At 41.9% G+C, this 13,551-nt stretch overlaps 1 protein-coding gene across 2 annotated transcripts in view; it reads right to left on the reverse strand.

Moving 5' to 3' along the window:
• The window catches only part of sgsm1a (small G protein signaling modulator 1a), a 33,692-nt gene extending 20,141 nt beyond the window's left edge, over window positions 1-13,551 (reverse strand). Inside the window, exons 1-3 of one of the 2 annotated variants that reach the window (XM_058994362.1) lie at window positions 13,167-13,551; window positions 12,967-13,010; window positions 758-833 (exon numbers count right to left, since the gene is read on the reverse strand). In XM_058994362.1, coding sequence (XP_058850345.1) covers window positions 758-833; window positions 12,967-13,010; window positions 13,167-13,185 — 139 coding nt within the window. In that variant the 5' untranslated portion in view covers window positions 13,186-13,551. The remainder of the gene's footprint in view (window positions 1-757; window positions 834-12,966; window positions 13,011-13,166) is intronic. The other variant, XM_058994361.1, reaches the window with a different exon arrangement.

Below are 13,551 nucleotides of genomic sequence, written 5' to 3' on the forward strand. Positions count from 1 at the left end.
ATTATAATGTCTTTTAAAAGTTTCACTTTTATCATTAGCTATTAAAACTATTTCAGTAGATTACTTTTTACCTCTGGGGCACATCCAGTTGAAATATATAAGCTGATAACATCACTGCATCCACCAGACTCCTTTAAAACCCTTTCTGTTAATTAATTGTTGTCGAATGGTATCAGTTTAATGTAACGGGGGCTTTTGATCTAAATGATCTGCTTGTTTCTATTGATTTCACTCATTAAACATCTCCTGTGACTCAGTAGCTTTTGAGAAAGCTAAAGTGATACATTGCATAGGTTGAATTTAGGTTAATATGCTAGCCTAGAGTGCTTGGGGTCACACAAGCAATACTATAAAATGCCACTACTAGAGACCTGGGGCCATATTTTCAAAGCATTTACTTCAGTCTTAATGAACTCCTATTTTCTGAAAGAGGTCAAACGCCTGCTCATTTTACAGCACTAGAACCAAACAGCTACATTCTAGATGTCAAGTTCTCTTCAGCCCTCACACGGCGTTTGGTCATCATTTTGTACCATCAACAGCATTTTGTCTTCAGAAAACAGGAGTTAAAGACTTGAGCAAACGCTTTGAAAATATCACCCGTGGGTTCATATCTGCATCTGGCCACACGTGAACAGAGTTTGGTTTCAGATATAAACAAACAGCTGCTCCTTCAGCCTGGGTAATATAAACAATAGGACTGAAATATATCAGAACCCTTTCCAGGTTCTATAAAGACAGGTTCCCTGTGACTCACCGCAGAATGAAACAATGTGGCTGCTGTCCTCATGCACAAACTTCCGAGTCACTGCCTCCTCCATGATCTGCTTCACCTGGAAATGAAAACAGCACAGACGTTGATCAGCGGCCTGACGCTTCATGCGCTTCTGAAATAAGACAGAGGCTCCTCAACAATGAGGTTATACCCTGAGGGGGTCTCCTGGAAAAGCTGGGTAACCCCCAGTTTAATTCTCTTTAGAGAACATATCATTGCACCCTGTTGCCAAATTAATGCCATTTTCTGAAAACTGAAATGTTTCTCGGTTAACGAGTTTTATCTGGAATTGTCAAAGCAATCGTTCTTACAGTAGTGTTTCAGATGTATTTAACCTACCAGTAATCAACCGACCTCCAATTAGGATCAATTTTACCAGCCTCAGATATATAATTGATCATAGTCACTGGGCTATGCAGCTTCAGTCACTCATTTCATAAAGTTGAGAGAAATACAAATGCATTTGTTTGGTGTGGTTTTGTATGCTCATAACTACTGCTGGACTATATTTATTCTAAATGATTTATTCCAAGGTGGGATTTTTTTTGTAATTATCTACAGCATTTTAGAAGAGAAAAGGCCATGCCACCTCACAATGAAAATCAAAACTCACTGGCATTTAGCAGATACAGTGCATAACACTGTTCAGCGGTGAGCTCCCCTGGGCGGTTATCTAACTAGACCATTAGCATGAATCTGCACATCTCAAACCTCCCTGTCTGAAACACACACTATTGTCAGACATTTCACCGATATGAATAACGTATCTTCCAGTTGGACTGTCTCCTTCTCTGGATAAAAGGAAATGAAAAGTCTCACATTAAAACTTGCTTGATTCAATTAGGTGGAAATCCTCAAGGCAGCTTATCTGAAAGCCGCTTTGATAGAGTCAGGGTGATTCCAAGCTTGGTATGTGAGGGCATATGAATAAGCTAGGGAAGGTCTAAAATTCCAGACACTGCTATTTACATTAAAATGCCCTTTCTGGTCTTAGATTAATTACAAAAAAACATCCAAAGTCCTTTGCTAAATGTGCATCTACCACAGTTAAACGTGCACCTTTCCCCTGGCTATGCTATGCATTTACCAAAGTATACCATGGTTTGCCAGTTTTTGTTTTTTATTTTAAATATGCTCTCTGGGTTTTACCATGTTTGCCAATACACTTTACCATGCTTTATTACACGTTTACTATGCGTGATAACTTTTAGAACGGAATTGTACTTATAATCTTTCTGAATCTTAACGCACTTAAACTAAGCACTACTAAGTCACTTTACATAAAGACTGCTCTATAATTAAATAGTTTCAGTGTACTGAAACATAAATAAAAATGGGCAGGGACACAGATAACAGTATATTAAATTAGTTTACTGGTCTGCAGTTTTGATAGGAGTCATCTTTCCATTAATACCAGAGCAGTGTGAGGTTTTGAATGGGACTATCATTCCTACAGCGGTGTACAGCTCTGCAGCATTGAAAAGTTAAATTAGAACGCAGCGCAGTTCAATTACCACTGCATTGAAATGCTGAAATACTGAAGCACTGTACCCTAGGAATTTAAAGATATGTTAATTACTGTCTACAGTAACTAGACTCATTCTGCCAATAGGATTCTTTGAAGGGACACTTGGGCTCAATGAGCACCGATTAAATGGACATTGTGAAATTAGCAAAGCTGTGCTTGCCCAGGTGCACGCTGGTTTAAGACCAGCTCTGTTAGACCCCTCGCCATGCTCCAAGCTGCACAGACCTCCAAACGATGGACTCATACTGCAGATCACAGAAACGTCAGATTGAAAAAGTTGTCCTCTAGCCCGTTGACGTCAAAGCCTTGCCTTGTGTCTGCGGTCAGAATTTTAAATAAAGAATGAAATGCAATGTTTCTATGTCTTTTTGTTGGAAGCCTACTGTTGCCAGCAAAAGTGATGGCTTGTATTTAATGGAAACAAGGCTTTTTTTTCTCTACGGGACTAGCGGACAATGTCAAATTGCAGCAGAGCTGCACAGTAATTCAGACGTAGCAGCAGGGTGGCATTTTATACACAGGGGCTGAAGCTGACTGATACATCCCCTACTGCCTTCCCTAACAGGAAATAACAGCAGCTATTTACAGTCTAATGAACACTTAACTCCTTGGGTACCATCCGGTCCTTCCTAATAACACTGCAGGATCAGGATTTGTGTTTGGTTCAGACAGGCATGCAACTACATTAGTATGGAAGGAGTGGTCTGTAAGGAATCGTATGTATGTGTGTATTATAATAGATTTTTTTGCAACTATATATTATTATAAACTTGATAACCTTCAGTAAACAGAGCGATGGTGCACATCAAGGCAGGAACGGCTGTTTTTCAGCTCCAAATGATTACCCAGCATGGCTGTGACCTCTCTGCACCCAGAGAGTGAAGGCTCTGTGTTATATTCCATCTGAAAATGAATGACTCACGGGCCACGGGGAGTGTGGGTGTGTGTGTGTGTGCGTGCGCGAGTCTGTGTGTGTGTCTACAGCTCCCAGTCTCCTAAATGGAATTGGGCTGGATATTATAGCTGTGGAGATTAGTTTGAAGGATCTGAATGTCAAAGGTTTCCGTGTTTCATCAAAGCACAGCGCTGAAGGCCTGCTGTGAAGGAACCTGGGGGGGGAAGATGAAAAGCCCTCAAAGCAGGGAAGCAAACACCGAATAACAGTTTTAGATGGAGGTGGGTGGTGGGATGTGCCCAGGGTAAGCATATGCTTCCTTACAATTTATTTATGGTGTCTTTTTTTTTCTTTCCAGATGCAGTCATATCAACAAAACATAAATAACCTAGAAGCAGTTTTGAAGTGCAGAGCAATGCCACTAACTTGAAGAGCTTATTTGCCCCACTCGCTGTACAATATTCAGTATACAGATTCATGAAATGATTACTAGAGACATCTTCCTTGATCTAAAAGCATCTTCATATTCTTAAAGCCTCATGTCATTAATGTTAGCGACAGTGTGATTCTGGAAGGATAGTGGAAGTGTTAAAACCTAATGAATTGTTGTATAACTGAGCTGAGCCGCAGGGCCTGTTCTTTGATGTGACTGCACTGCATATTATAGGATAAATCATTCCAAACGGTACAATAGAAGAGATTTAGTTAAGGCGTTTGCTTGGGAGCTGCAAGGCTAATTCATGCACAGTTCAGTTTTACAGGTACAGTTGTATATACAAGCCACCCACTATGGATTTGAAGCAGAATTGATCTAACAGCTCCTCCGAGATTAAAGGCGTTTGCTTGCATTTCTTGGCTGTTTACCTCTGACAGCTGCCAGAGGATTGTTCTGCTGATAAAGAGAGATCCTGAACCACGTGTGAATGAAAGAGACATTCACTTGGCTTTCCGTGGAGCGGATCACTTCTCTGAATACACCAACAGGAAAGCAAGGTGATGACTGTAGCCAGATGATGACTTATGAGCCCATCTGCTATAATATAATGATGGAGATAATAAACTATGCAATTATGAACGTACAATATATTATCTGTCATGCGGATAGGTAATTATAACATGACCTCAAGTAGTTTATGTTTTTTCTCAGAATTTTCTAAAATGGAAGACAGCCAGTCTCCTGCACAATAGTAATTATTATCATAAAAGGATCACAATTCTAACTTTGGTACTGAGCTGCAAATTTAATTTCTAGCAGTCAGACTGGCACTTTGTTAGGATTTCTGGGTTTTTTTTAGTACGCTGGGGTGAACCGGAAAAACAATTTAATAGGCTGGGACTGAATACAGTAGTGGGTTTTTTACTGTATTTTATTTGTTGTATTTGAAGATTTGCATTCAAGTTTAACTACTAAGGCAGGCAACACTGCATCCCAGTCCTTTAGCTCTAACCACTAGGCCACACTGCCTCACACTCCCTTGGCTCTAAGCACTAGGCCACACTGCCTCACACTGCCTCACACTCCCTTGGCTCTAAGCACAAGGGGCCTCATTTACGAAAGGACACTAAACATTACGATGCACCATAATTACAAGTAGTGTGCGCGTTCATGATTTCCGTATTTACTGTAGCAGATGCACGGCACACGTTAGCCTCGCTACTTAATGTGCACGTTACAGCTACATTTAGTGCCCTTTCGTAAATGAGGCCCTAGGTCTCATAGCTAAAGAGTTTTAACAATTTACTACAAGTTTACCGCAGGAAAATGTCATGGTCATTTTTTTTTTACACGATTTAAATCACTTCCAGTCACGCTGAGTTCCGTCTCCCTCGCTGGGATCTGTATCCTCGGTTTACCAGCTCTCTGGGATATCTGGCCAAACTCTCGCCCTGCAGCGCCTCCCTTGCACTGCCCTTGCCACTGGGAGACATTGAGGCAGACAAGATGAAGCTATCCCCACTGATTTGCACCAATGGCTGAGAAATGACTGCCAGCTATGATGTTGCCAGCAAAAAATCTACATTTACATGGATCTACATTTACTGTATGAGCTTGGGGCTATAAGGATCATGTCCTTGTTAGGAGGAACGGTACAGAGCAATCAATAACTCCAAACCCTAACTGCAATGTCACCGTCCCGTGAAGTGATGTTTAGAATCCTCATTTCAAGAGCAGGAAGTGACACGTTGCTCACTAATGAGAACCTGTGAGCCAAAGCAGAGGAAAGCTGTTCTACCAATACATTTACTGTAGAATTAATCCTGCACTGCTGGGGCCAAAATAACACAGCAGGTACCCCAGTAATTAAGGGTTAGAGTAACAGACTTGAAATGAGGGAGAACAAGCTTTTAGGTTATTATAACATTATTATTTTTACCTTTATATATACATGACAGTGGGCATTTAACCAAGAAACCAAACTCTCAGCCTTAGCTAATTCTGTTTCCAAGCCAGTCCCTCGTATGAATTTGTTCGACCAGCTGGGTTGAGTCATTGTAATGTGAACTATGCTGTGAGGGGGTAGGCTGTAGAAGCACCGATGACTAAAATAAATAAATAATAAAATGTCAGTGAGTTGTCACACTGCAGGTTTTTTCAAGCACATCAAAGTTCTCATTATGCCGCACTGAAAAAAAAAGAAAAAAGGGTAATAAAAAAAAATGTATTAAAAGGGGTTTTATCGCCAGTGGCTCTCCCTCTTTCCTTATAAAACCATGTCATGTTAAGCTGTTCAAACTTTTTGTACCTGCCACCCCAGGATCTCTGCAGGGATGCAAGTTCAACGAACGCTTTCATATTGTGACAGTACCAGTGGGACCCCACTGGTGCTAAAAACTGTGTTTAAAAAGAGTCCAAACGTATTTGATTCATCAAAACAGGCTTGAAAAGTGCACTGAACAGGGCTTGGGAGTTTTCCTACAGCATGCCTCAAGTCTGTCCCAGAGCAGGGGTGAACAATGTGGGTCTGGAGGGGCCCTTTCACTGGAGGTTAAATTGGTTCAATAATTTATAACATGGTTGGAAGGTCTGTAAGGCTAACCTCGCCCTCCCCTACTCTAGAGAGGTCTCCAAGCCCACCCGACCCTTCTCAAAGTGAATCTTGCAAAGCTTATCCATTCTCCTCCCATTGACGTTAACAGACTTGACAACTGATCAAACTGTGAACAACCGGTTGAATATCCTGACACTGCAGGGAGGTGTGCTGTGTAAGAAGTAAGCATCACAATTGGCTGTCAACGGAGGAGTGTGATTAATTGCTGGTTGTCAGAGTCCTATAATCAGGCCTGTCATCGTTAACTAAATAATAACACAGCCTGCATTGATCATCCTACTGCTTCCAAAGGACAGACTGAGAAAGTTTGGTAACAATTTTGAATTATTTGAAACCCACAATGCTTTTAGGGTGGTACATGGAAACAAGGCATTAGTTAACACACAGTCCCCCCAAAACACACACAGCGGTTAATAATGTTATATAATCCAGTGGTAGTGGTTATGCAAGGCTTTCTAAAATACACGTTACAGCTACTGTCTGCAGCTCAGCACCCTTCACAACCAACCAGACTCCACTCACAGTAAGGGCTGAAGATGCCGGCAGACCAGCAGACCAGCAAACCAAACCTAGCTCTCTGCTTCAGCAAAGATACATGCACCTACCAAACTCAGCACTCGGTATGTTCTGGAGCAGACGGGATGTGCAGCCGTCTAGTTTTGATGCACAAACATGGGAATTGTGTATAGGTATGCATCATATGTAATATAACATACAGATGATGCATACCTAAATACAGAAGAATCTCTCCAACGGTATTTACATACAAGTAAAATAAAAGTATTCAGTGGATTTCAGGTGGGACCCCTTCAGCTCTCGTTCAAGGTTGTGGGTCGGCAGAACTCCATCTCATCAAGGTGCGCTGATGGTGGAAGTTACCTATAAGCAAGGGATGTGAGATCTGGGTTTCAAACCCCCGAATGCAGAAAAAAATTATGTAGGCTGAACATGAAGCCTGTTCCATACTGGTAAGAAAAGTTTAGCAAATTCACTTATAAACAGCAACAATACAAAAACAAGATTCACACAGGTGATATGTGACTTCTGTGCAGATTGGACTGTAGATTACAGACTGCAGTAGGCTCTGGATTGACATTGGCAGGAGAGGAGACTGAGCTTTACAGACCGGTTTCATGGTGCAGATAGTGATTCGGCTGCAATTGCACAATAAAGACCATGCACAAAATGTGCATGTTATCTTAATTTGCATTGGGAAGCAGCCAAAATAAAAGGTCGTCCTGTATCCTAGGTAAAAATCCTATTCAAAGAAACAGCAATTATAACATCCGGCCACTGAGGCTGTGGTATTGTCCATTAATAACTGAAATTGCTGTAATGTAATGAGTGATATTTGATTCCTTTGTACCAGCAATTTAAACACACTGCTAATCTTGCACTGAAAATTCAAATAAATGCATGGCAATGAAAGCCCTTGTGCAGAGCCCATTAATCTGCTGTTTAAACTACGAGCTGTGATTGAATACAGAAATGTAAACTGCAGATATTCTAGCACTGCTCGGAAATCCATGTCTGAGATTTCAGACTGCCAATGGAACAGTCGTGCTGATTAACCCCCCAGCAGTAAACAGACAAGAATCACGTTTAAAAATACACTGTAATACACACAGAGATCCAGGCTAGAATTCAAATATGCTAGTTAGATTTTTTTTAAAATTATAATTAAGGTTTCTGCAATAAGCCATAGGTAATGTCTGATTACAAAAAACAAGAGAGTTTGTGTAATGGGTCTTGAAACAGAATGACAATGTACCGAGGCTCACACACATTCTATGCATATCATTTCTTTATACAGCACTGTTCATATACTTACTGTGAGTTACAGATGTATGCACACTCTGCTGTGCTCATACAAGCTGCACATGCAGTACAATGCATGCATAATCAGGGCTGTGTTCAAATCTGGTTAGGTTCAAATCAATGAATCAATTTGGTTGCTGTTTACACTTACCTAGAAGCAAGTCTTCTTTCTGTTTAGATATGAAATGGAGGGTTGTTTTTTTTTGTGGTTAATTTCCATGTTGTTTCAGGGCTGAGTTAATTTGTGTTCACATTGAGTCCCCCATCATTCACAATTGAAGTTTAACAAGTGAACCAAACCAACCGAGACCTCCTCTTCAGGTTGTCTCGGTTTGTTCCGTTTGCCAAGTGAACTTTGAACCAACCCCCCTGACAAACTCAGTGTGAACACAGATTTCCAACTATATATTTCCATGCACATTATATATATATATATATATATATATATATATATATATATATATATATATATATATATATATATATATATTCAATGCACAAACAGTACAGAAATAAACCTATGCATAAACCACAAGAATACGCATGTTTAACACACCTAAACCTAAAAGAAACACACGAACGCACTTGTACAGTATGAGTTCACAAACATTTACCCAGCCTCTACACTGCAATAATGCCCATTATATTTCTCAGGTCAAGCTTCTAACCCTTAGTGGTGATTTTAAGTGTATTCCGTCAGGGCCACTTGTATACTTTAGGATGACCTAATCCCTGTCTGGACATGTGGTTTGAGTTATTACTTGAAATCTGATATGATGAAGGAACAAACAAGCTTAAAGAAGCCTATTCAAAATGTAAATCAAAAGCTAACCATGCTCCTGCTGTAGCTGGTGTTATATATTCTCCATATCAATTTCCAGTCCCTTTATCGCTGTGTCCTTCTACCTGTGAAAGCAGCCCAGCCTAAAGAAAGCAAACAGTCCCAAGAGAGAACTCACACGAGCAGCAAGAGAACAGAGTGGGGCAGCCAGTCCCAGCCTCGTGAAAGAGAATCTACTGCATTGAAACTATAGGGAATGAATTCAAGAAACTGCAGCACCAAGTTAACCAAGGCTTCTCAAGGATACATTGCAAGGGGTTAAGTGCAGTTTAACTACCCTGTATGCTGTCTAATGGCTGCAGTTAAAATGGTGTACTGTCTGTAGATATCTTAAATTGTAGTTTTTATCTTCGGAGGTCAAACTGTTCTTTAGTCATGGCTGACTAACCACTAGCCCACACTGCCTCCCAGTCACATGACCACTTATACAGACAGTTTGCTTGCTTGTGTTCACAGGATAAAAAGATAAGAGAAGGTTAATAACTCAATAGAAATCACCACCACACCAGAATGAGATCCCATAAGATGCAATTTCTGTTTAATAAGAAAACAATCGTCCCAATAATATGCTTTGGCATTCCTGACCAAACAGACACTCATCACCATTCTGCCAGGCTGCGGGCTGAAACCTCACACTCCTGATCAAACAGACACTAATCTCATCGCCATTCTGCCAGACTGCGGGCTGAAACCTCGCACTCCTGACCAAACAGACACTCATCACCATTCTGCCAGGCTGCGGGCTGAAACCTCACACTCCTGATCAAACAGACACTAATCTCATCGACATTCTGCCAGGCTGCGGGCTGAAACCTCACACTCCTGATCAAACAGACACTAATCTCATCACCATTCTGCCAGACTGCGGGCTGAAACCTCGCACTCCTGATCAAACAGACACTAATCTCATCGCCATTCTGCCAGGCTGCGGGCTGAAACCTCACACTCCTGATCAAACAGACACTAATCTCATCGCCATTCTGCCAGGCTGCGGGCTGAAACCTCACACTCCTGATCAAACAGACACTAATCTCATCACCATTCTGCCAGGCTGCAGGCTGAAACCTCACACTCCTGATCAAACAGACACTAATCTCATCGCCATTCTGCCAGGCTGCGGGCTGAAACCTCACACTCCTGATCAAACAGACACTAATCTCATCGCCATTCTGCCAGGCTGCGGGCTGAAACCTCACACTCCTGATCAAACAGACACTAATCTCATCGCCATTCTGCCTGGCAGCGTGCTGAAACCTCACACTCCTGACCAAACAGACACTAATCTCATCACCATTCTGCCAGGCAGCGGGCTGAAACCTCAGGACCCAGCAACAGCATCAATCCCAACGGGCTCACTTTGCGACAGGTATTAATACAAACCACGGCACAGCACGCTTCCACACTGGAAAGGGATGACTGCAGTAACGTCTCGGAGTTCACACTGGATGCACCTCTTGTGATTTACATCACAAACTGCAGTGCACCAGGTAATCGGGTTTATTCTATGGATCTAAACAGTGTCCCTCTAAATGGCAACACTGTGCGTTTCAGTCTTATTCAGGTCTGTAAAAATGAGTAAAACGTCAGGGAGGGTCCTATCTTAATGATCCCATGGATGACGTTACTTGGATCTGTCAGTGTTTGGATTGTTTGAATACACCCCGATGTGTTAAACACAGCAGAACACACTTCCAATCAGACCCTTCTGATGAGAGAACAGGAGCCTAGCCAAAACACTAGGGTCTGTATGCTACAGAACCAATTCTAACTACGGAATCATTACTATTGATTCTCCAAGGTGAGACCTTGGAGACTGAGCCCCCCTCTCAGCCAGAAGTACTGTTCCTACCTCTGTTGTTAATGATCACTTCACTTCCTCTGTCCAGAGATGTATTGACCAATTAGTCACAAGAGAGGACATACTATAAACTATACTATAAATGTGGGTCCCCTGTTTAACAATGCAATAAGGTCACACTACATTACATATCCCAGTATGCAGCTCACAATACATGTGGTAGTTCTCATAGGCTACGTTGCATAATGTAGAATAAGCCCATTAAAATATCAGAATTGATAATACACAAAAGTCAGACTAATACATAATTCAAGGATCATTAAGTGGACTACAAGTTGCTATGTGCTATGCAGTGACTCATGTCTCACAATGCAACATATAGGCTGAGGTAGAGATTCACAATGAATCATTTTGCACCTATAAGGAGTGAAGGGCACAGTGGGGAGTTGAGGACTTTAAGGCACCTTGGATTGTCAAGTGAAAATCAATGTGGCCGCCACAGGGTGCCAGGGAGGGTTCAAACGAGTAAGGGAAGAAGTGCAATGAGATCAGTGGGGTCAATGTAGCCAGACAATGCACTGCCACATGTAACTGGCAGTGTTGTGTGATACGCTGCCGCTGCGGATTCTGCCCCGTCGCTGAGATGAGAGGAGGTTAAAAGCTCTAAAACCACGAATGCAGACCAGCCCGGCTCTCTTGCATGGTGGTTAACAACCGTGCCAAATTAGCAGCGGGCACTGCCAATTTAAAATGAAGTCCTTACATGAAGTCGGATTTCTTCGCTAAATCACTGCTGCAGATTATCCCCAGCATGCTGCCAGACTGCATCCCAAACAGGATGCTACTGCTGCTTTAATTGACACATTGATATTAAGACCGGCAACAGCAACAGCTCATTGATGCTTATCCATAAACTTTTACAGTATAATTTAAAAGACCCTTACATGGCTTGTCAATGTTGAGTTACTACCGGCTGCCAGACTCATTTAAATAAACCTCTGAACAGCTCCCTTGGATTTTACAGCAAAACACAGCTAGAAAATACAAATGTACTAAGCAGGCAGGAAGAATTTATTACATGTTTGTGTAACATAGTGATGCGATTGTGAACATTGCAGCTTTAACTGGCTAAGCATGGTTTATACTACCACAGAACCCACCCATCCCCATCCCAATCCCCATCACCCCATCCCCTCCACCCCCCTCCATTCCCATCCCAATCCCTATCCCCCATCCCCTTTTCCCCCACCCCATCCCCATCTCCATCCCCATCACCCCATCCCCATTCCCATCCCCCCCACCGCCTCCATCCCTATCCCAATCTCCATCCCCATCACCCCACCCTCATTCACATCCCTCCCACCCCCTCCACCCCCATCCCAATCTCCATCCCCATCACCCCATCCCCATTCCCATCACTCCCACCCCCCTCCATCCCCACCCCATCCCAATCTCCATCCCCATTCCCACCCCCCTCCATTCCCATTCCCATCCCCATCCTTAGATAGTACAGTAACTTACATATTGGAATATCAAAACGATCTCTCTTCATGGACAGAAGGAGAGTAGCTGCAGAGTGCATGCTTTCCCCCTTTAAACCAGATTGCTTATATAATATAATCATAAATACCTAATTCTGCGATTCACAGCCCTGTTTAAAATTGTGATGTCGACTGAATATAATATCTATGGACACGATTTGAAAAAAAAAATATTACAATTATTATTATTATTATTATTATTATTATTATTATTATTATTATTCATAACGCTATGTCAACCCGATTTATTTGCAGGCATTTTTTTCAGTGCGGGTTAGCGATTCTCTGGATTATTAATTATCATTAATTGTTTAAGAAACGTGGGATTGTAATCTAATTTAAATGGATAATTCTTATATGAGTGTTAAACAGACTGTTGCAGTCTACCTAGATATATTTCGCATTTCCTGCCTAACCATACTATGCAGACGTGCATCAATTTCCCTAGAGGAAAAAAAAACCAAACACATCAACAAATATGTGGCACACCTGCTGAATATGCGCTGTTATTTATTGTTCCCTATCCATATAATAATTCCTAAATAAGCATTGTCCTGGAGAACAGCACGCATATGCGAGTCTCTGCTAACATCCTCGACTACCATCTGTTTCATAGCGTCGGAGTTCATTACAGAATGCATATACTCTATCTGTCTGAATTTGCGATGCCTCTGTTTCTAAATGAAACTGTTTTTGCAAAGACAGGAACAGGCTACCCACCTCCTTTTTGACTGTGCGCAGCAGTTTCTGACGCGTCTCTGCCTCTGAAACAAAAGGCAAAAAAATAGCATTAGTTTGCATGGCACCGACTTCTAGTATGTGCAACACAATATACAAAATAACACACTGTTGTTTTTCATTGCAAAATGACAGGTGGGTTAACTGATGCAGTGATGGCTATTGTTATTATCCAGTTTTACCTGCCATAGCTGTTGCCATGGTTTCCGTAGGTCAATGAAGGCTCTCAGTTGTGCTCGGAGGTTAGCGCTGCAGATCGTCTCTGCAAACTCGGCGCAGCGGCAGTAGACTGAAGCAGGCAGGCAAGCAGACAGTAAAGCACGCTTATCAAACCCCCTGACGTCGAAGCACAGCTCCGCTACGGCTGCTGTCCGTAAGCACGCCAATCGAGGAATGAGTGTTAGGGGCGGGCTTGTTAGTGTGATACAATACACACTCGTTTCAACCTTTTAAAGGAATATATTAGAATTGCAGGTTTATGACAGAAAAAAAAATATGCGTCAAATTGCATAAGGGTGATCGTGATGTGATGTATTGCGATCTATATTCCGATTGACAGAAATGCTT

Source organism: Acipenser ruthenus, chromosome 21 (assembly GCF_902713425.1).
Source record: "Acipenser ruthenus chromosome 21, fAciRut3.2 maternal haplotype, whole genome shotgun sequence".
Classification (NCBI taxonomy): domain Eukaryota; kingdom Metazoa; phylum Chordata; class Actinopteri; order Acipenseriformes; family Acipenseridae; genus Acipenser; species Acipenser ruthenus.